Source organism: Cygnus atratus, chromosome 11 (assembly GCF_013377495.2).
Source record: "Cygnus atratus isolate AKBS03 ecotype Queensland, Australia chromosome 11, CAtr_DNAZoo_HiC_assembly, whole genome shotgun sequence".
Classification (NCBI taxonomy): Eukaryota; Metazoa; Chordata; class Aves; order Anseriformes; family Anatidae; genus Cygnus; species Cygnus atratus.
The window spans coordinates 13,288,578-13,310,248 of NC_066372.1; the positions used below are offsets into that span (position 1 = coordinate 13,288,578).

The 21,671-nt window shown below is 46.1% G+C and overlaps 2 protein-coding genes across 7 annotated transcripts in view; both read right to left on the reverse strand.

Moving 5' to 3' along the window:
- Positions 1 to 148: 148 nt before the first annotated feature.
- On the reverse strand, positions 149 to 16,697 carry FAH (fumarylacetoacetate hydrolase). The gene is made up of 14 exons (XM_035554632.2): positions 16,533 to 16,697; positions 14,047 to 14,157; positions 13,330 to 13,451; positions 12,382 to 12,431; positions 10,975 to 11,065; positions 10,359 to 10,456; positions 10,048 to 10,100; positions 9,082 to 9,181; positions 8,207 to 8,337; positions 7,451 to 7,526; positions 6,825 to 6,871; positions 5,931 to 6,032; positions 4,819 to 4,936; positions 149 to 392 (listed from the first exon to the last, which is right to left on the reverse strand). Exons 1-14 carry the CDS (start codon positions 16,611 to 16,613, stop codon positions 313 to 315), a joined length of 1,260 nt encoding a protein of 419 aa, XP_035410525.1. The 5' UTR covers positions 16,614 to 16,697; the 3' UTR covers positions 149 to 312.
- Positions 16,698 to 19,905: 3,208 nt separating this feature from the next.
- ZFAND6 (zinc finger AN1-type containing 6) overlaps positions 19,906 to 21,671 on the reverse strand; it is a 37,755-nt gene continuing 35,989 nt past the window's right edge. For 5 of the 6 annotated variants that reach the window (XM_035554622.2, XM_035554623.2, XM_035554624.2 and 2 more), the window contains 2 exons: positions 21,451 to 21,564; positions 19,906 to 20,835 (listed from right to left, as the gene is read on the reverse strand). In XM_035554622.2, coding sequence (XP_035410515.1) covers positions 20,687 to 20,835; positions 21,451 to 21,564 — 263 coding nt within the window. In that variant the 3' untranslated portion in view covers positions 19,906 to 20,686. Of the gene's footprint in view, positions 20,836 to 20,917; positions 20,965 to 21,450; positions 21,565 to 21,671 lie in introns of all 6 variants that reach the window. The other variant, XM_035554629.2, reaches the window with a different exon arrangement.

A 21,671-nucleotide genomic window follows, 5' to 3' on the forward strand; every position in this document is an offset into this window, starting at 1 on the left:
TTATCTGAAGACCTTTTTATAGCTGCGATAAAAATATTAGTACAGAAGAGATAAAAATCTCACTTTCTCTTTAAATCACCCTATTCTCATTCCAAGAACATTAAGCTAGCATTGAAAACTTTTTCTTACCACACCACAGAACCACATTCATCTTGAAGATATTTATTGATGATTAAAAACAGTAAGATTCCAATCGCTCATATAAAAATAATAAATCTGAGTAAAGTCGCATGTCTATTAGAGGTGGGGGGGGGTTGGTCCTCCTTCTGCTCCTTCTTCTCTTCCTCCTCGGACACCACCTTACAGCAGTCATCACGGACCTGACATGGCTGGAAGGATTTTTCCTGAGCACTGGCCGAACCCCACGCGGTAGCCGCTGCCCTGGCAGTAACCTGGTGCCGGAAAAGAAGGGACAGGTTGTGGTGTGAGGACAGCAGGGTTTTACCAAGAATTAAAGTATATAAAGATACAAAGAGACCAAAAATGAGTAGAAGTATCCTCAGGTGGATATTTGAGGTTAAGAGTACAGCATTCTTAAAGTTTGACTGATAAATAAAAACTTTCAGAAATGCAATGGTGGAAAAAAGTTCAAATAGGCCAGGACTGTTTAAAAAAAAAAAAAAAAAAAGTGAAACACAGCAATATACAAGTTCAGTGAATATGATCAAAGAACAAACAAGATGTGCAATATTCTTGTTTTCAAACCCAACCTGCAGCATCATCAATCTAAGCTGATTTGTGGCTGACTTAGCCTTGAAATTACTAAAATAAACCTGGGTTCTCTCTCTGCAGCATTGGGACTACTCATGGGACATCAGGGTGCTTAGAACCAGAGGGAAAGTCATTAAAAGCCCCCAAACGACAGGACCTAAATAAAGCAGCATAGTTCCACGAGAAACTCAGCAACTAACACAAAATATCCGATTATCCTCTGTTGTGCAGACAGACGCCACAAGTGAGCTGGCTGCTGCTGAAGCTACCGGTCTGTGATGACATGTCCCTCTGCAGGAGGGCGCAGACCTATGGGAGAGGTGACACGGTGACACAGGTGCCACTGCAGCCCTTGTTGCCACGGGCCAACCGAGCATCCACAGCACAGCTGCAGGGGAAGGAGGGGAGCGGACACAGCAAGGGGCTCCCAGCCCATCTGGGAAGACTATTTTGGGAAGAAGCAGCTGAGGAGACCTACTGCAGCTCTCTGCTAGCAACGGCTGATCAAAGGAAGGACACAAGTGGCATATGCTGTGCTGATTTCATAGTTAGAGATGGGTTTCCTAAAATAATGGAATACATCATCTTCCCCGCCTGTGATAAAAGCCAGCTGCCTTTGAGAAGCTGGGAGGGATGTGAAAACAACAGAGCTCAACCCTCGATCCCCACCCGCAGGGGAATCAGGGGAGGAAGAGGAGGATGGGGTGGGCTCAGGCTGCAGCAGGACAGACCCTGCCAGCACCAGTCCACCGGCGCTGCTGTCACGGCCAGGCAGAGATGAAGTTTTCCCGAGGACAGCAGTGTCTGTAAGTACCTGTATAACAGCCAGCCTGCAGACATCCTCCCAGTATCTGCTGGGCCATCCTCAATCCTCAACATTACCGGAGTAAGATGCTTGCTTTGAGGCTCAGCTCACTTTCCATTTTTCTCATCAGGCTCCATTGCCAGCTTTCCTTTGAGCACTGGCTTATTATTTCAGTCCAGTTTAGTTATCCCTGCTGTCAACTGTGATTTAAAGCAGCACCAAGGAGCGGCACATTTCACAAAGCCAGCTCTGTGCTGCCGGCAGTGTTGGCCGGAGCAGCGTGCCAAGGAGCTGCGGCGAGGTTTGTGCAGCCAGCTGCTGCACGCCCTCAGAGAGACACCACTAACAGGGCTCCCTCCCTAAGATGTACTTTTTGGAACAGAGTATTTCTCTCATTTTGTGCGGTAGGGCACTGAAATGGTTCCCAAGAGGGGAGAAGAGATGAAAGTGAGCAAAAACACAAAGTTGAAATGGGAGACTAGGAGTTATGGGCTGGGCACTTGGCAAGAGCTAGTGGTGCTGCCTGGGGAGAGGATGCAATAGCAGCAGCCCTGCCTCAGGGGTGCTCTAAGGTGCTGGATCTGCCATACATCACTAAACAGGGGCACGTCCCAAGCTGTCCCAGCAGGCAGTCCCAGCAGCACATGGCTCTCGTGAATAGCGTGGTGCCCCCATCACCACAAGCTGCAGCTGGTTTGAAACAGCACAGCAGGCAGCTTGATGTGAGACCATCCTCCTGGGGCAGCGGTGCCTTCACCCAGGTTAGCAGCGATGTCATCATACCAAAAGACATTCAGGATTCTTGTTCTGGGCATGAAGGTCAGCATGGGTTACAGTCTAGTCCCATTGTCCCTCGGCTGGACACCATGTGCCAGCAGCTCCCAAACCGCAAGGTGCTCATTGCAGATCAGGATGTCAGCATGGAACTCCAAAGGGACATTCATACACCTAACTGTACCCTAATTTAGGGTTGGTGGCACAGTTACTTGAGAGAGACCTGCACCTCTAGAGGGCAATGGACAGCAGCGTCAGACGTCTACACACTGCAGCATGAATATACAAAGGCTTGTTTGAGGGCTGAAGTATGTCAGAGGTACCAGGGACTCCTTGGTACCTCTGTCTCCATCTCCCTCCAGTACATCTCAGTCTCCAGCTGTCTCAGCACCTTGCTATGCAAAGCTGGCAGCACCTCACAGAAACTCAAACCTCATATGGGGGCTGCCAGACAGGAGGCACTGGGGCTGTAGCCCCGCTGGGACAGCTTACACAGCCGTTGCTGGCAGACTGGAATGCAGCCATACTTATTTTTCTCCACAGAAAGGTCCTTGCTTTTTGTTAAAAATGTTTCTGAAAGAACGAGAATTTTTAGACTGCTTTGGCAAAATTCCTGAAAGTCTTGGCCAAGAATAGCCCATAACCACCACTCAGATACATGGTGAGTGATAACTACAGCACAAAAAATGCTGTTTTCCAGCAAGGAGTTGTGTGGGAAAGTTTTGTGCGTTTTGACTAGTTTCTAAAAGCTAAATACAGCATGTGTCTGGCAGTCATTTACCCCAAGCTGGTTTGCAGTGTTCCTAGTTCCTATCACCTCCTGCCTCAGCTGAGGGTGATCAGAGCCAGCCAAGCCCTGGCAAAGAGCTAGGACAGTGGGGCAGTGCTCTTCCGAAAGTTTTAGCACAACATAACTCTGATGTTTCACCCTAAAACAAACAAACAAACAAAACCCCAGCCATTCAACCAGCATATATATGTAGCTTATATGTAAACAGATGGGCAGGCCCTGTGGCCATTACTGTGTGCAAACCCTCTTCTTCCTCATGCTGAATATCTCAGAGGGGAGGTGCTGCGGACTGTGTGGTGTGCACCTACGTGCGTGCTGCTGCATTTTGTCACTTCATCCATTTCAGCATTGCCATGAATGCTGCTCCAACATGTGTCCTGCATAACTTCAGGCTTATGTTTTGCTTAGATGTGCTTGTGCTTTACCATGTTGGGTTTTCTCCAATTAAACACCTCTGTGGTAGAAATACAGCTAGGTAAAGGACCTTTGATTTTACCTGCATTAACTAGATCAGGCCATCATAGCTTGCAGCACATGCCACAATCTTATTTTGCCAATTGCATCCTGCTGTGAGGCTTAGTGTTGGCATCTGGATCACTGCTTGGGGAGTTAAAAAAGTTTAAATGAAGATACTAAGGGGTGTGAAGTAAATGCCTTGTAGTGCAGAAAGAAAAAGTAGCCCATGCTTTTGCAAACACCAGCACTAGGAGATGCAGGCATATGGCAATGCCTCTATTGACAAATCCCATCTATTCTTATTACCATGTGGGCTGGATTAAGTATGCAAAGACCTGTGAACACATACTACATCACGCTTTCACATCCTTCGAGTTACTGCATAGACATTAGTCACTCACATTTTCTCTGTCCTACATCACATTTGTAAATGTTTTCTCGTCACTTCAGAGCCAGGCGTGTTACTGACTGGGCCTCAGAGTGGGAGCTGCTGATGCACAAAATCCCACCAGATATTCTCTAAAAATTCAGTAGGCGACGTAGCAAGACGTTTGAATAAAAGTTTCACATGACTGTTCTTGCCAACTGTTTGCCACCTCAAAGCCATAACGGGGTTGTCAAGATGAGAGGAAAGGAAAAACAGATTTGTCTTGCACTGGACTGTGGATTAAAAAGAGGTAGGAGTGGGATCTGGATCACGAAAGGCCATGATAGATTTTAATGCATAAAATCCTTGGTTTCTCAAAATGAAAATTAAAACCATGGCCAAGTATGAAAGAGTTCTCAAGCACATCCCTTTTCTGAGGGGACCTGGTCAGCTGTTCTAGCAGGCTTCATGCTACTTCCCACATATTGAATTTGCAACCCATTTAATTGGGTATGCATATGTCACCAATTAAATATTATTTGCAAAATGACTTCTTTCAAGATTTGCCAAGATTTGTAAACTCAGACCGTGGTGGCAACAATTTATCAGATAATGCTAGGCCCAGGGTATTTCAACCCATAAAGGCAAACCGACCCCAACCTCCCATTAGCACTCACACACAGGCATAGCAAGGTCCTTCACTCATTTAACAAAACAAATAAACTAACCCAGAAAGCATTTATTCCAGGGCAATTTGTATCTGCCTCCTTTTACCTGGTGGTAGGTGGGATGGAAACAGCTGGGCCTGCACGGCAGGCACGTAGGGCACTGCCTGTGTCCTTGTCAGGGGCTTGTGCCACTGCCATCTGGAAACATCTCTTAGGTACAGCGTAAGAGCAGGAGCTTGGCCATTACCTGTTAAAACGATTTCATCTCCATCCTGCAGGAATTTACGAGACTGTCCACTGCCAAGGGGGATTTCTTTTGTCCCATTCCAAGACAGCTCCAGCATGGAGCCAAAGCTCTCAGGTTCCTGCAGCAAAAGTTATCAACAAATAAACAGCTCTTTAGCACCTGTCCCACTGCTGAGCTACTTGCTGCTGAAGGTAGATTCAGAAATACATAAAAATATAGAATGGGCTTCTGCTGTTAATTTGATTCATTGATACACTGTCTTATTGTTTTGCCTTCACATTTTAATGTCTTGCTCACCATAAGCAGCCGTGCCTCCCAGACTTTATCTGCTCTGTTTAAAATAGTCCTAAATCCTTTAAGAGAAGTTTGAGCCTGCTACAGAAAGAAGGGAAACAAATGTAGGGCACTCCTGCAAATCCAGTGCTTTCATGTAGCCGTGGTTCACAGTTTTATTTACATTTTGTTCTTCAGAAGAGCAAAGCTGGCAAAGGTTTGTACGTCTTCAATGTCGATCTGCAGTGCAATGAGTTAGAGGAAGCAGAAAGCACTTCAGGAGTGCTCAGAATGGAAGTACAGGTAACCCTGTCTGGAAAACACTTCCCTGAAGCTGTCTTCCAGACAGTGTGAAGAGCATTTATATTTGATGTTTCAGCAAGTGCCAATACCTTACTCAGATATTACAACAACTGTCTGTACAGGGAGAATAATAGCTTGTGAAGTTAGGTCCATATATGTAGTATTAGAAAATCTACAAGCTATGCCCATGCACCTTTAATATTATCTTCACAAATAATCATAATTTTAAAAGCTGCATGTCATAAAGCAAAAATAGGCTTGTGTGGATGTTTATACACAGAAATTAATTTGCATCTAGAGTTAAATAGTTCTTAGGGAAAGGAACACAGGAGAGATTAAAAACAACAACAAACAATTTAAAAATATCTCTCAGTGTGATTTTGAGGTTGCAAAACCATTAGCACAAAATGCCTAGAAAGGAACTGCAGGCATTTTCATGGCTGCTCAATCCAAATAGGACTTTGACCCAAAGCCCTGCTCAGTCGGTTTTGGACTACTGACCAGGTAACCGTGGCTATCGGTATTTGAACACTCACAGGCCCACTGATAGTTCCTGATGCCAGGAGGTCGCCAGGCCTGAGGTTGCACCCGTTGATCGAATGGTGAGCCAGCTGCTGCTTCATCGTCCAGTACATGTGCTGCAGGAGGGAGGAGGAGGAGGAGGCTAAAGCAATGAAGGACAAACCTCTTGCATGCCTATGCAGGAGCTATTGCATTCTCTGGATGATGCTGAACAGACTGTCCCTGAAGAAATTCCCTTATTTAATGAGGAACCTTCAGCAGCCTAAAAGTGACATCCACAGCTACTTGGTGCTATATTTTCAATAGTTACTGTGGCCTGGCTGATTGCTTTCTAAATGATGACAAGGAGCTGTTATGTACATACAAAATTCAGACTTTAACTTGTAATTTTATCCCTTAAAATCTCTCTTCTTTCAATTAGATGTCAATTCTCCTTTTCTTTCTCTTTAAGGCCAGCATTGCTATAACAGGATCCATGGTCAGGCCCAGCAGGTTCACAGAAAAATCTCCTAATTGTTGATTTGCTGACTGCTGATTTACTGATTAAGGTAATTGCTAGAGACGCACAGAACCATGTGCGAATACAAAATTGACTGAGTCGTGCTGCAGCTGGTCCACACGCCCCCTGGCTTACCATGTCCCCATCAGCCCACACTGCCACAGCCACCAACCACCCTGCCCATGCAGCATCCAGGACAGCCCCAGGCTTGCAGCTGTGTCCATGTGGAAATTATCAGCTGTGACTGTGAGGCTCTCTCCCACCTTGGCACAGCAAGAGGCAATTGCCTTTGCCTGAATCCTAAGCCGAGCAGCAGGAGGAGCTGCTCCCTTGTTCAGTGCTCAGGCACCAAACTGGAGCTGATGGCATCAGCAAGATTTCCAGCAGAGGCAAGAGACCGAGGTCTTACCTTGAAATTGGATCTGCATATAGTAGTTGGCGTGCTCATTCCTTCTCCTGAGGAAAATAAAAAATAAGAAACGGGAAAACAACTCGTTTGTGTTGGATGACTGATGCTAGAGTCTTTTCATTTTACAGATGGATGACTTCTTTTATCACTGCGATCCCTTGCAGCAAAGAAGCAATAACATTTTCCATTCCCTTATGAAGGCCAGCATTTCACAGAAAACAAGCGTGTGGCTGGCACCAGGGTAACATCAAGCTACCCATTTCCTATTCTCTACTCTACTACAGGAGCAGCAACTAGACCTCCTGCTCAGCAGGGCCATTAGCTGGGGGCTGTGCTGGGCTTAAATCTGACAGTCGTGGACAGCTGCTCCTTCTATGCCCTGCAGGCAGCCCCCGTAGGGACCCTCCTCCTCATGAGCTGATCATCTGCAAGCCCCGGGTGGGCAGCATTCCCTCCTTAGTGCATCGCTGCACGGCCAATGGGGAGCACGAGGAGCTTCCTTCTTTCCCTGACAGAGGCAAAAAGGAGCACTGCAGAGCCAAGAGCAAATTGTCTGAAGTACCCGGTGGGTCCTGCAGTCCTTAATTGGCAATTTCAGCTTTATAACTCGCTTAGCTTTGCTGTACCTTTAATGGCAACAAAGAGATTGATGTCGAAAGTGTAGGGTTCTTCATCCTGAAGGTAGGGAAGTGGCTTGGGATCCTAATAACATATAAAAGGCATGTCAGTCTAAACAAGCAGAAAGGAAAAATTCCATGAGCCATCCCGGTGACTTTTTGTTTATGCAGTCTGTGCTGCACGCTCCATTTACTTTACCACTATTACTGTTCAGATTATTGCTTTTCTTGCTCTCATGCACATGTTTTTAAAGACCTTTCTGAGCTGATGCGATATCCACAGATCCAGATTCCCTCCTTTGCACTTGGGCTCCAAAATCCCTCTCCATCACTATGGCATGGATGTTAATCCAAAACAAATATGGTGCTGGCACAACTTTGTTCTCTGCCTGCACAGAGAAGATGGCAAATTCTCTGTGAGACCTTCATTATCTTTTTCCATTTTAACTAAACACCTACATAACACAGACAACTGGAAACATTTGAACAAAGTGTTCTGGAATGAGTCCACTCTCTCTCTCTCTACTGCTTCTTGGATGCTAAGCACTACCAAGAAGTTCTCTGATCAGTTAATTTTCAAGATGTTTTGAAGGAGATGATTTTTCTGCCCTGCTTGAGTAGGCAGAATGGCAGTCAGGGTGCCATGTGGCCATGCCAGTGACATCAATCAGTGTTTGACTCAAAGAGCTCAAGGTTTCTCCATGTATTTGGAAGCAGGATCATGCTTGTAAACTCTTTAAAGGTTCAAGTCTCCCCCTTGCTAACCTGGACAGGGTTGGGCAGCACAAATGGCATGAGAGCTTCCATGGTGACAACCCAAGGCGAGATGGTTGTGCCAAAGCTCTTGCTCAGGAACGGGCCCAGAGGAACATATTCCCATTTCTGGATGTCGCGAGCTAGGAAGGGAAAATTGAAAGGAATGCCATTAAACACAGTAATTGTTGTGAGCTTTCACATTGGTTGAAGACACAGCTCTCTGCACAGCTACAGAACCAGCTGCATGGACTTGGAAATGTCATCACCACCCATTTCCAGCCATTGTGCCCAAACCCTGATTAAAATCCATCCCTTTCTGACCCTCAAACCAAATTTCCTAGACAGGCTAGATTAGGAAGAAAAGGCAGGGATAATTAAAGTAGTCAGACCATCCTCAGATAACCACATTTTCTTCCCCAGTTTAGTTAATGCTTTGACACCCAGCCAGGGGTCCGTGCCAGTCATAGGGCTAATTTCACCTCGATAACAATGCTTTTGTCTGCTTAAATCTCTGAACAGAGAGAGGGATTTGTGATTGTCAAATCCCTTCCCTAATCCTGACACTGAAATCAATCCTCTGATGAAATCACCATCGTTAGGGCTGCTCCATCCCTGCTCAGAAGAAACTAGATGGATATTAGCTCCTTCATAAGTAAATAAATCTTCATTAGGCAGCAATCACTGGTTCTACTGATTGATCAAAGATGTGTTTAGAAAGAGCTAGAGAAATGCAGGTAGTGTTTCATTTTGATCCCTTTCAATCACACACAGTGGTATCAAGCCCACTAATCTGTTACTAAAATACATCCTTTATCCATATCTAGGGTTTCCCACGATGCTGTGATCCCCCCCCCCTCCAGGCAGATGCCTGCAGTGCTGGTTACCACTCCAGTCGTTCATAAGGACCATCCCAAAGATGTGCTCGTGGGCTCTGCTGATAGGGATTGGCTCCCCATACTTGTTTCCAGGTCCCACAAAGAATGCCTGAAGTTGAAAAGCAAAGTGTTGATTAAATTTCTGAAATCGGAAATCTTTACCATACAGAGGGTTACATGCGTGAGCAACCAAGGCTGGGCGGGACGTGATTCTGCATCATTTCCCAGACACAATTAGACAAAGAACGTGGCCTACTGCCTCTCTCACCCCATCCTTAAGGCTGGCAGCTTTGAAGTGCTTGGGAGCGTTGTGTTGCCAAGAGCCACCCATTAAACAAGGGCATGACTGCATCAAAACATGGGAGTAATATGGTCTCCCCTAATCACAATCCAGATGATATATATTGTGTAAATTACAAACAACAATCCTACAAAACTCTCTCCTTTAGGACCAGGCTAAGCCACAAAATGCACTTCCCAAAGATGTTTTGTTCCAACACCCACAGAACAGGTTTTCTCTTCCTATCCAGGGTGAGGTGCTTGGATGGCACTCGCAGCAATTCCCGGCTTCCTCTGCTCTGGATTCATGGCATGGGCAGTCTGGGCTCCTAAAATCCCCATGTCTACTAAAGGATCCTGGCTGCAGGGCAAAGGCAACTGCTGGCCAGATAGCAGGCGGTGGTGCCTGATATGAAGAACATGCCGCATGCTTCCAGGTTGCTCAGGTCTGGCCAGACAAGCTGTTTCCAGCCTGAAAGCTCAATTAGCAAAGCACCGAATGAGCTAAAACATCCTCCGGCCATCAGACGGGAAGATTTCCACCACAGAACTCTTTGTTGCCTGCTACACAGACCTATCAGATGAAATGAATGAATGGACCTGAAGACATTCATTTTAGAAGCAGCTGAATTTACCTTTTCTTTCCTGTCTTTAATGTTTCTCTATTACAACGGCAGGGCAAATAGCCTGTCTTACCATTTCTAATTCAATATCCAGACGCTTGCAAGCACCGAACACTGGAGGTTTATCTGTGGGCAGAAGGAAGAGTGCTTTATGAGAGGGAAGCTGACAGGGCAACGAAAGCATCATGCAGAAGAAACGAAGCAGCCAGTGCTGCCTGGCATGCAGACATAAAATGGATTTAACCCTGGGCTTTCCTTTGCTCTCTGCCCTGACCCCAGCCTGGACATCCCAAACCCTTGCTCCCTACTGCTGTACAATGTGGAGGAAAAATAAAAGTTAAATAAGGAGTAAGAAGCCACATTTAAAGCTTGCCATGGTCTCACCATTGTCAGGTCTCATTTGTCCCACAGGTCTCCGGATAGGCGTCCCAGACACCACGACGGAAGATGCCCGGCCGTGATAACCCACGGGTAAGTGCAGCCTTGTGAAAGAGCATCACGGAGCATGGGTTAGTTCGGGGAGCATCACCACCCAGAGCAGCTTCTGGGGGCAGAGGCACCTCGGGGTCTGAAGTCTGAGGCCTGAGCTCTGCACAGATGAGCACGAACAATTACACCTTCCGTGCTCTGAAATAAAGATGTGAACAAACCACAGTCCTGCAGCCATGTAGCTGTGCTTCTCCTGTGCCACTGCTCCCCTAAGTTCCTTGGAGCTTAAACCCCGTTTTCTTGTCATATGGCAAAACAATTTCTTAGGTAAATCTGCCCTTGGACCAGAGGTGTGCATTGCTATTGGTGCGGCTGCTGCACCAGCACAGGCTGGGGAAATGGGGCTTTTGGTTCTCTTCTTGAGCTCTTGACACACTCTCAAAGTTCACAGTTTCTTGTCCACTGTGAAATCAGTATTTTGCTGAAATACCCAGACCTTTAAAAATGTATATTATACCTACAGAGGAGCGTACAAAACAAAGTGCCCCAGAGAACCACCTGTGTGACCCACCAGTTGGGCATCAGCGCGTTCTCCTTCCCCCGGAACATGATCCCGACGTTGGTGGCGTGTTGTCGTGACGAGTAGAAGTCCGTGTAATCTCCTGCGTGGAAAAAAAAAAATGTGGATCAATGGTGGGAAAGCCCATCATCTGCAGGGGCTAAAGCGCACGATGTGTGATGAGAAGAGCAGGAGGGGATGCAGAGAGTGAAGCGGGGCCATTCAGCATTTCACATTATTACTACGGGGCTATGATGAATAGCAAAAGAGTGGTGATTAATGTGGTTCGCCTGGAAAACGATGACAAAACCGGCTCGTTTTTTGGTTTCCAGCCCCCGGCGGCGAAGACAACCCAGGGGCTGGCGCGGGGCGGGCGGCTGCTGCCCTCTGCTGCCGCCGCTGCGAGCAGCTCGGCGGCCTGGCGTTCGTTTGCAGGCTCGGTGTGTTAATTTGCAGCCTCGTTGCATTATCTTGCAGCCTCGGTGTGTTATCTCGCAGCCCCAGCAGGGGATACAGCCAATGCTCCCTCTCAGAACAAGCAGGACTGGAGCACAAGGACAGAAGCGCTGCGGGAAGCTAAATAACGCACAGCTGTAAGGTGCTGGCAAGGGGATATTGCCAGGGTCGTGCTCTCACTAGCAGCATGTATGGGGGCTAGGAGCCTGCAATTCTTCACCGAGCTGTCTGCTGGGGAAGCACGGGCCTATTCAGCCTGGCACTGTTTGCAGAAGGTGTCACGGTTCCTGCAGGAGAGGGCAGGCTGTTCCACAGCCCCGCTGCGCCCCGTGGGAGCCAAAATGCTAGTGAAGCAGTGCTTGGTAGGGGAATGGGCAAATTCACGCGATCCTGGGCTGGTCACATCCCTCCAGTGATTTTGGTCAAGCTGGTTTTGATTCAAATATAAATTTCTGTCAAAACCACAAAGATGCTTCTCACTCCAAAACAGTTTGTGGCCTGATGTGGGCTGGGATGCAGGGTGACGACCTGGTGGCAGGGACTCACGCTTGTTTATGAGGCTGTGCCTGAGTATCTGGCTTGCAAAATTTTGCAAGATCTGGGTTATTTTCTGATGACAAATGGGGTCAATGTTTGAAATCGAACTTGTGTTTCCTGCCTGGCTCTAATCACAAAGGCCTTTGGTGATGCAAATCTGATGACAAGAGTTTTGTGGTACCAGACAACCCTGATTTAGTGAAAATCCAGGAATTTTCTGGCTGCTATTGAGTTTCCCTGGGTTTTTCTATTCCTGTGCTGCAGACAGCACCTACCATTCATTACATACAATAATCTACTTCTGGCTCCTACAAAGCCCACTCCCTGTCGCAGCTATGATCTGTCTGAGCAATCTGGACATAAAGCAGCTCCTCTGGGCAAGAACAAAGGGCAGTGCCGAGCGGCCGGCGGCTCCGGGATGCTTACCGATGTGTGCTGGCAGGTGCATGGTAGCAGAAGCCTGAGGTACAAATGCTCTGAAATAAAAGACAAAGACTTCAGCTCTCGGAAAAGTTGAGGCTCTCACCCTGAACTGGTTTACAAGCACGTAAGGGACTGAGTATTTCTCTCGAGCAGCTCCACCTTTGATTTGCTTTGCCAAACCTCGCAGTGATTCCTTTCTAAGTATGGGGTATGCAGGAAAATTTAGACTGCACAGGCTGCTGCTACAGAGAGGGTTACAACTGAAGCAGCACCCATCACGGTGGGCAAGAGAGGTGAGAAATGGATGCAGGAGCAGGCTGTTTTGCAGAAACATGCTCTGTCCTCTGCCCTCCTTGGCGAGGAAGGGGTGAGGCTGTGTTTTGTGGCTCTGGGGGTGTGCAGGGAAGGTCCCTGTGGCAAGCAGAGTTTCAACAGCTCCCTGGCACACGTGCCACCTAGCAGGACAGGGAGGAGTCCCCTGCCCTGCCCTCCCCTCCCGCACCAACGCACTGCCACGTGTCTCAAGCCACTTTGCCCCAACAGGCTGGGGTTTGGCGAAGCGAGACGGCTTCTGGGGGGCAGCTGGAGGGGGCGTCCCCCTGGCAGAAGAGCCGCAGCCTGGGCAGACAGAGCTCTGCTGGGAGCCATGGACTGGAGGCCTCAAGACCACCTCCCGAGTGGAGGCCGTGGTTGCCACAGCGTGTGTGGAGCCCCAGGTGTCCCCAGAGCCCAAGAGCCCAGCTCGTCCCTCCGTAGGGTTGCAGCAGATCCGGGCACACCCCAGGGCGTAATCTCCATGTTCCCAAGCAGGGGTTAACGCCCCGGATCTGCGGGCGGTGAGAGGATTAACCAGCGACATTACGAGGAGCGGGAAGCTCTCAGCAGGCCCCAACGCCAGGTTAAGTCCCCCTCAGATGGCACCTGGCCACCTCGGGCCTGGCGCTTGCTCACCGTTTCCGCAGGCCCACGTTGTCCTGCAGCGTTGGCTCGGCGGCTGACAGCAGCGTCTGCAGCAGGGCCCGGGCTTCCCTCCAGGCCGTGGGGCCCAGCTCCATGAAGGCATTGAGGGTGGGCTGGCGGGTGACAGAGAGGAGTGGGGAGGCAGATAATAGACTGTGCCTCGTTTCATAAAAACACCCTTCAGGTCCCAAATCCCCCTGCTGCCCTGGCCACCTCCACAGCGATGGGTTCTCCTTCAGAGCAGAACACAACCGATGGCACAGGCCCACATTCCCTGTGAGGGGAAATTTGCCCCAAATTTGGACTCTGCCACAGAGACATGCCCCCCAGCACCAGACTCTGGGAAATTTGGATTCCTGTTTCTGCTTTGGATTCAAAGCCGAAGTTTCAAAAGGAAAGCATTTAGTGCTGCTCTGCGCTGTACTAACCAATCTGATGGAGAAAGCCTTAAGGTGGTCTGAAATATTTTGCTAATTTTGGATGTTTCTCTTTCACCCCTCCACGTCACCCGAAACTTGGGTGGCATTGCTTCATCGTGCTGCTATTTGACAGTTACACCAGGCTAAAACTGGACCAACAGAGCTTCAGTGCTGAGTAAAAGCCGCCATTTACAGTTCATGGCCTACATCTCATCGCTCATTGCTAACAACTCATGAATATATCTAAAATGCATGCAGAAAGTCAAAAAACAGACTGTGTGATAAATACCTGATCAAAGACATGTTGGTGTTTGGCAAGAGCTGGTCCATTGAACAGATGCTTGATGACGCTGAGATCCAAAATCTGGTCTCCAATCGCTACCCCAATCCTGTGCCGAGGCTGCAAAGCGATGAGAGCGGGGAGAAGAATTTATGCTTGTACCCAAAAATCCTCCAAAGAGGGCATGGGGGAATGCAGTGACCACAGGAGCTGGATCCCTCAGGGACAGGGGCTCAATGTCACAGCCATTTGCTACTGACAGCTAGCAGAAAAGGCTGGCTGATGAAAAACATTAAGGCTTGGAGGCAGAGCATCAACACAGACTCCTCGCCGACTTGCAGGGGTGAAAGAGCACATTCCCCTCATCCTGGCCTTCTGGGGGAAGGAGAAGACAATAAAGAGGTTTCTTTTCCTGCTCCAGAAGTATTTGCCCACTCCTCATTAATGGCAAACATTTCAGAATGAGTTCGCGTATTTGAAATAGGTTGCGAGGTAGGAAGATGCTATTTCTCCTTCAGGTGGGGAGCAGCATAGACACGCAGTGGGCAGGACTGATCTCATCCCTGTGTGCGTATTTTTAGAAAGAAATAGGTGTTTCTACACCCCAGCTCCACCTGAGATGAGAGAAGGTGCTCTGTGCTCCACTGCCATTCAACTTGCTCAGCCACGTTATCCCTGCATAAGGTCGAAGGAGGCTACCCTGCCTGGAGCATCCTCACAGCACACCAGCAGTCCACCACTTGAAGGCAAACCCTGGTGTAGATCCTGGTATAGGAAGAGCTTCCTGTGCATATGGGAGGATTGCCGTGGATGCATTTGCCTGCCAGATGCACACAGACAAACAAAGACCACGTTCATTTGCTGCTGTCCTCGAAGGGCCCGCGCCGGGCGCGTGCTGAGCCTGTGGTGCCAGTGCCGGAGCAGCGCAGACTGTCCCACTGCAGCTCTGCCACAGCTGGGTGGAAATTATAGAAACGCTGCTGCGTTCAAAGGCAAAATTTCAATTATTCGTGCCTTTAAGCAAGTAGAGACAAACTGGTCACAGTCATTATGAAAAGTAGAATAACAAAATGGGAAAATCATCGATGAAAATCCATGCTATTAAACCTATTTTTTAGCCTTTAATTTCTAAGCAAGTTTCCAAATGTGACAATAAGTATTTATTCAGCAAACATTCCTGCAGAAAACTCTAAAGGTCACATCAGGTTAATTTGTAACTGGGATAGTCAGGAATTACATCAACTGCTTTAACCTGAAATCCTTGGAACATTGTGCCACCTTTAGAACATTATTTTCCCAAATAATTTCTGCCTTTTAATAAGATCTTAGCAAAGATGTTTTCTTCAGCAAACAGTCACTGGAAAAGGTGGAAAAAATAATCCAAACTTGTTAGATAACAACACATGCATCTATGAAGAGATTAAACGAACCATCTCATTTTATCTTGGGAAAATACCAGATCAGAAAACACAATCTTTGGGTTTAGATTCTTTTTTGAACTGGTGTTGATAAGCAGAGACAGCAGCAAGCAGAAGATAATAACAACGTTTCAGTTAGCAGTCCTCCAGTTTTTCCTTCCCAGAAATCACTCTCTTCTCCAGGGCACATTTCAGTGGCTCTGGCAGGTCGGGTGTCTGCAGGTCTGAGGTCAGCAGTCGGCCTAACTGGGCTCAGCACACAGGAACTAGGAGCCACCTTCCTTGGAAAAGATTGAACCATGTTTTCTTATGTGACGGATAAAATATAAGGCCTGAAGCTGGCTCAAGATGTAGCCTTTGGGCATAGCAGTTATGGACTTTAGCACATTTAACTCATTGCTGCAATGCTTATGCCCAATAAACCACAACTGGTCAGCTGCAGAGATGGAAATGACACACTTTGTGCCCTGCTTAATGTTTCTGCACCCAGCTCTACCAAATTGACAAAGAGCAGGCTCTTAAAAGAAAACAGAACAAGGCACCCACTTGAAAGTACAGCTATTTCAGGACAGAATTCATTTTTCCCCCTACGCCAGTTCATATTGTGCAAACGGGACTGGATGCTACAGAGTTAATGGCAGATGAAATAGATATTTAATGTGGCTTCTTGAGGGTGAAGGTGTAATTATATCCAGTCACAAAGAAAATGAGGAATTGAGTTCAAAAAAAGTACAAACAGTGATGTGAAAGGATCAGATTTAATGATTTTACAAAAACAAACAAACAAAACACCAACAGTCAAAACCACATAAAAACTATAGGATGTATTAGCCAAAACACTCTTCAGGAGTATTAACACTTTCCCTTTCTTTTGCACAATTTCAAGGAAGTTGTCACAAAAATGACCACATTAAGCAAAAAGACCACACGCCAGCTACAGCTCTCAAACCAGGAAGCCTGCACCAATGTCCTAGCCTGTGAAGTTTTTCCTTATCCCAGGTCGCTGGGAATTTCTCCTCTTACTCATAGGCTCCGAACAATTACGACAGCCCCAGTGTAATGCATGTTGTTACTCACCTCCTCCTTAGTGGAGAAAACCCCATAAGGGAGATTTTGGAGAGGAAAATCTGAATCCTTATCTACCTGGATGAAAGACATGCTGAACGCCAGCAGTCCCTGCTTACGAACCAGAGACCCGACCTGCCAGGCTGCCGTGCTCCTACCTATGAAGAACCTCACCAGATGTCGCAAAGGGGAGCACAGAAGCACCAAATCCCACCCTCTGTCCTCGGCCCCAAACCAATCGCAGCCCCATCTCCATCCCACCCCTCTGCCTGCTCCTGCTGGCAGCCGCCGCGGTTAATTAGTGCCAGAGGTTTGCGTGAGTCAGCAGCTGGTAACTGTTCCTGGCGAGAAACAGGCTCTTCCTGCTTGATAAACCCTTCCGTGAAACCAGGGCCGCCTTTTACCGGCTGCATCCTTGCGGGTGGCCTAATCCCAGCAGACGGCTCCGGCTGGTGTGGTCAGAGCAGGGACACGCTGCTGGTTTACCTCCCGTGGGTTGCGTACCTGCCAGGGTGACGGCGAGATGATGATGCCCACGTCTAACCCAGACGGAGCAGGTCTTCTCCCAGGAGCCCTGCAACCCTGAGAAAGTTGCACAACTTGCACCTGAAACCGCACTTCACGTGCATAGTAGTTTTGTAATGGAGTACCCAAGCCCTATTTTCCCCAGATAGCCCCAATTGCTTAAAAACATGTACAAACAACAAAAAAAGAACAGGGAGATTTTTTGTCTTTTTCTGCTCCCAGCCCCAGCTTTTTCCTACCCACAGGACATCCATATTTAGGAAAAGTAGAAACCAATGAGGGAATATCTGTGGAATTAAAACTAAATAGCAAAGACCACCCCTTTTCAATAAAAAGTTAGATGGCTTGCGACTGCCAAGCCGAAGAACTGAGTCGCTGCTCAACTTTTTAATTTTTTTTTATTTTTTGGCAGAGAAGACTCATTAGAAGAAACGCAGCAAGCTGTAGAGCCAGATATTCAGTGTAAGATCACACACCACCATTGACAACAACCCATCTGTGACAGCTCTTCCCTTGTGGAGAAGAAAGCTCACATGGTGCTGTCTGGCATGGGGTCTTATTTAAAACAATACAACGCCTAGCACTGACTCCTGTAAAATTTCCTGTAAGCTAATTCAGTATCTTAGGTACAACTCCATTCCAACGACTGTTTAAAATGTTTAACACAATGAAGAGGTTTCGTGCCAAGCTTATACGAATTGTGCGTATAACCTTACTCTAAAAAACAAAACCTTGGAAGTATGTATCAAACGCTGCGTGCATCTTGAAAAAAAACAGATTTATTCAAGTGTTTTGTAGTGCTGTGAATACGCTGGTATTAATTAAAGTGCTCATCTGCTAACCTCAAGCTGATGACAAAATATAAAGCATTACTGGTTATCCAGATTGAGAGGCAGATCAACCACCATGATAACACGGAGCCAATGCCAAAGCAAACAAAGATGACACAACTCTTATTGTTAGGGAAAGAAGGATTTCCAGTCCAAATGCAAGCTTATTGAAAGATATGGTCCTGATATATATCCTTAACTCCTATCTGCATAAACCAGGCCACAAAGTTTTTTAGGTTGCTTTGAGAATGATGTGTAGAAACAGAATTGCCTAACGCTGACCCAGGCTGAGTGCTGCCACCACACTGCAAGTCAAGTTTCCTCTTGGCACAGTCACGTTTCCTACCATACAATCAAGGGCCAGAAGAGTTGTTGCTTCATAGCAGGCAGTGGTAAAGGGATTATGTGAATTCCAAGGGCAGCCGCTTTTCTACCCTTTCTTCTTCCAGTCTCAGATACCAGAACTTACAAAGCTCAATTTTTTCCTCCATTGTTAAACCTACAGCATCTTCTCTGCTTAGCCCAGAAGCGTCACTGTCAGATGAAAGGCAGACTAGAGAGGGGCATGTATGAAAAAGACACTTTTAGGAAGAGAGACCAGAAACAGTGAATAGAGAAGAAATCAAACTGAGAAGGGAAGTAGCAGCTAAGAGGAAAGCAGAGACCGCCATGAAAGATGCTGCTGCTGTTCTTCCATTGTCTGTGCTACGTCAGAGGAAGTTTAGCAAATGCTGTAAGGAAATGTAAGATCTTTGACCCAGAGGAGCAGACCATTAATGAAACTTGCTGGAGTTATTTACACCCTCCTTTACTATAAAAAAACATGTTCCATAAATTGTGATTAAACCATTTTTGCAAGCTCAAGATACTTCATTTATTATTGGGTCTTGCAAATCACTTTCCATTGCTATCTGATAGAGAAAGCTCCTTCTGCTGTGTAGTGTTTATATGCTAAATGTAGCGCTTTATCTACTAATTGCCAGCCATAGCTTTTAAAGAGCATTCAGAATTTTAAAGGATGCAGTCAGCTTTGATTAAAAATTTAACATTTTAAATAAAGCCATGCAATCTCATTTATTTCGCAAATGTTCAAAAGCAGCAGGCAAGTCACCAAAGTGAAGTTTCAACTGGGGAGCAGTACCATCTGGAGAGGATTTGGTTCTACTTTAGTGTACTGTTATGTTCTGTGATAAGCAACCCTGGCTGAATTTACCGTGCTACTACACAAACCACTCAACCTTTGTCATACAGATGACCGGGATGGATGAATAGTTGAGGCACTGACTCTGATCTGACAAAATAGGCAGTCTTAACTAAAAGGAAATTAATGAACACCCCCAACAAGATCATAAAAGAATACCCTCTACCCCCAAAGGAGGATTACTTACAAGCCTGTAGGTGCGCTAAGGAGCATAGGGAGGGTGGCTGTGGCAGCGTTCAATGTTGAAACCCACAGATTTCAAACCTCAAAAGAACAGTTCACTGGAGATGGAGAAACTGTCTCAAGAACCATTCTCTTACCCATCTTTATCTTCAAGGAAGTTTGTGTAGTGCTCTGTCAAACAGTGGATCACAAACCCCACAGCAATATTACTTAGGACTATAGTCACACACACATGGATCCACAGCCTAATCACTGACTTAAAGCTGGAGACATTTGTTCTTGTAGGCACGTCCCCAACTATAGTGCATTGTCAGACAGGAGTGACACTGCACAGGAAGCGCGGAGAACTCCCTGTGCGGTATGGATCAATATATAATGTAGAAGCAACTGTGCACATCTGAATAGCAGTGCGTACCACAGTAAGTATACAAGATAGAAAGGTTCTGGAAATCAGAGTCTTACCTGTAGTTATAAGTGAATAGGTAAAAAGTTCTCTCTCTATATATAAATCAGAACTTAGCTGGCATTGGATTAGGTACAGCCTATGGATCAATGCATTGTAAGTAAACAAAACACCAGTGGAAGGTCCCATGAAAATAAGGCAGGAAAAATCCAGATTACAGATGCTAGTGACAGCCACAGGGGCTCAATTTTTTAAATTTTATTTAATCAAAGTTAAGACGTGGATAAACATAAATACAGCACAGGTACTTCAGATCATTCTTCATATTTGTGTACAGACAGACTGATGGATGTACTCCCAATGAAACCTGCAGTCAGTGATGTGCATACAGCCTTCCCCCCATACACACAGAAACAAAAACCAATTTAAAAAAACACACAGACAATCTCAGCACACACTCTCATTACAAATGATTCATACATAAATAGGTAGAGGGTGCAAACAAGCTAATATGCGAACATGTATAACCTCTCGTTAATGGGGAAAAAAACAGAAGCAGCCATAATGATTAAAATACATTCAGTTACTGATAACTAGTTGTGCCATACAAGGCATTATCAAAAAAAGGAAATTGTGCTGCAGAGAAAAGCTATATACAACAAGAAAATAAACTGCAAAGTTAACGCATGCATGTTTTAACCTGGAAAAGCACAGCCCTCCAATATTTTCTCCATGTTTGTTATAAAAGCCCTCTGCACTCAACTAAAATTAAAATGATCTTAAAGGATAATACTTGTAAAGTTTTACTTAAGTCTTCAGCCACAGAAAACTGCAATGAAAATAAATGTTCAGTCATTTTCAAAAAACAAAAACAAAAACAAAATCTATTCATCTGATGACATGCATGATTAAAAGGTCTAGGCAAGATACACTGCTCTACATTCCTGATGACTAAGGAAAAAAGCTCAAGTCAATTTAATCTGCAGATGGTCAAAGGATTTTGTATTCCAGCAGAAGCAGCAGTTCAGATCTTCTGGATCTTTTCCCCAACAACTACAGGATTCTCTTTTCTGATTTTCTCAGCAGCATCAGCTTTATAATTGTAAGAGCAACTGTGTACATCTGAATAGCGGTGCATACCACAGTAAACGTTTCCACACCGACACTCGAACCCTGTGGACACAAATATTAGTTTAGACATTTCAACATTCTTAATTATACTGGCTTGTTTTAAATCCTGAATGTGTTCACTCACTATCAATAAATCTCAGTCACCAGTGTCAATCAGCCAAAGAGCCTCTGCTGCAGAAAGCATAAGAATCACAAATAATACATTTAAGCAATTACAGTAAGATTTGACTTGACCATTCCCTCCTATCACGATATACTAGTACAAAACACTCTTGGAGACCTCCTGCTCATTTAATTTGTTAATCTTCACCCCACAGAACTCAAGTTCCTCAGGCCCTTTCACTGAACCACTGCAAAGGGTGGTTAGTGAATGGCAGCAAACATCAGCCAATTCCTCAGCTATGAAGACTTCCAAAGGGCAATATCTGGAGTTATAAATTTCACTAGAAAAAAGGGAAACTGAAAAACAAAATGTGTACATGAAAGACTAAATCTAGTACAAGCCAGCTGAAAGCACCTTTGCCCAATTTTTATTTCAAATTTACAGCATCAAGAGATGACCAAGCCCCATTTTTGCCCTAAGAGAAGACCCTTTCAAAAGGTCCAAAGCCTGAATCTCTCTCTTTTTAGGAACGAAGTAAAATTGAAATTTCTTACCAGTAAGTCCAACCTTCTTCCTGCACATGAAACAGCGATTCTTTTTCTGTTTTGGTTTGTCAAGTGACTTGTCTTGTTCTTCAGGTGTAGGCTCTGCGTTCTCTGACACTGAAGCTAATATTAAAAAGTTGATGAGAACAGTGGAAAAGCATCTCTCTCTCTCTCTCTCTCTCTCTCTCTCTCTCTCTCTCTCTCCCCCCCCCTTCCCCTGTTTAAGTCAT

Excerpts from the sequence above, each read along its gene's own strand:
- FAH (XM_035554632.2), bottom strand. The coding sequence starts at position 16,613 with ATGTCTTTCATCCAGGTAGATAAGGATTCAGATTTTCCTCTCCAAAAT. Across the intron at positions 14,158-16,532 it reads TTTTCTCCACTAAGGAGGAG|CCTCGGCACAGGATTGGGGT; the intron begins GTGAGTAACAAC and ends ATCGCTTTGCAG. Across the intron at positions 8,338-9,081 it reads CCTTATGAACGACTGGAGTG|CTCGCGACATCCAGAAATGG; the intron begins GTAACCAGCACT and ends TTCCCTTCCTAG.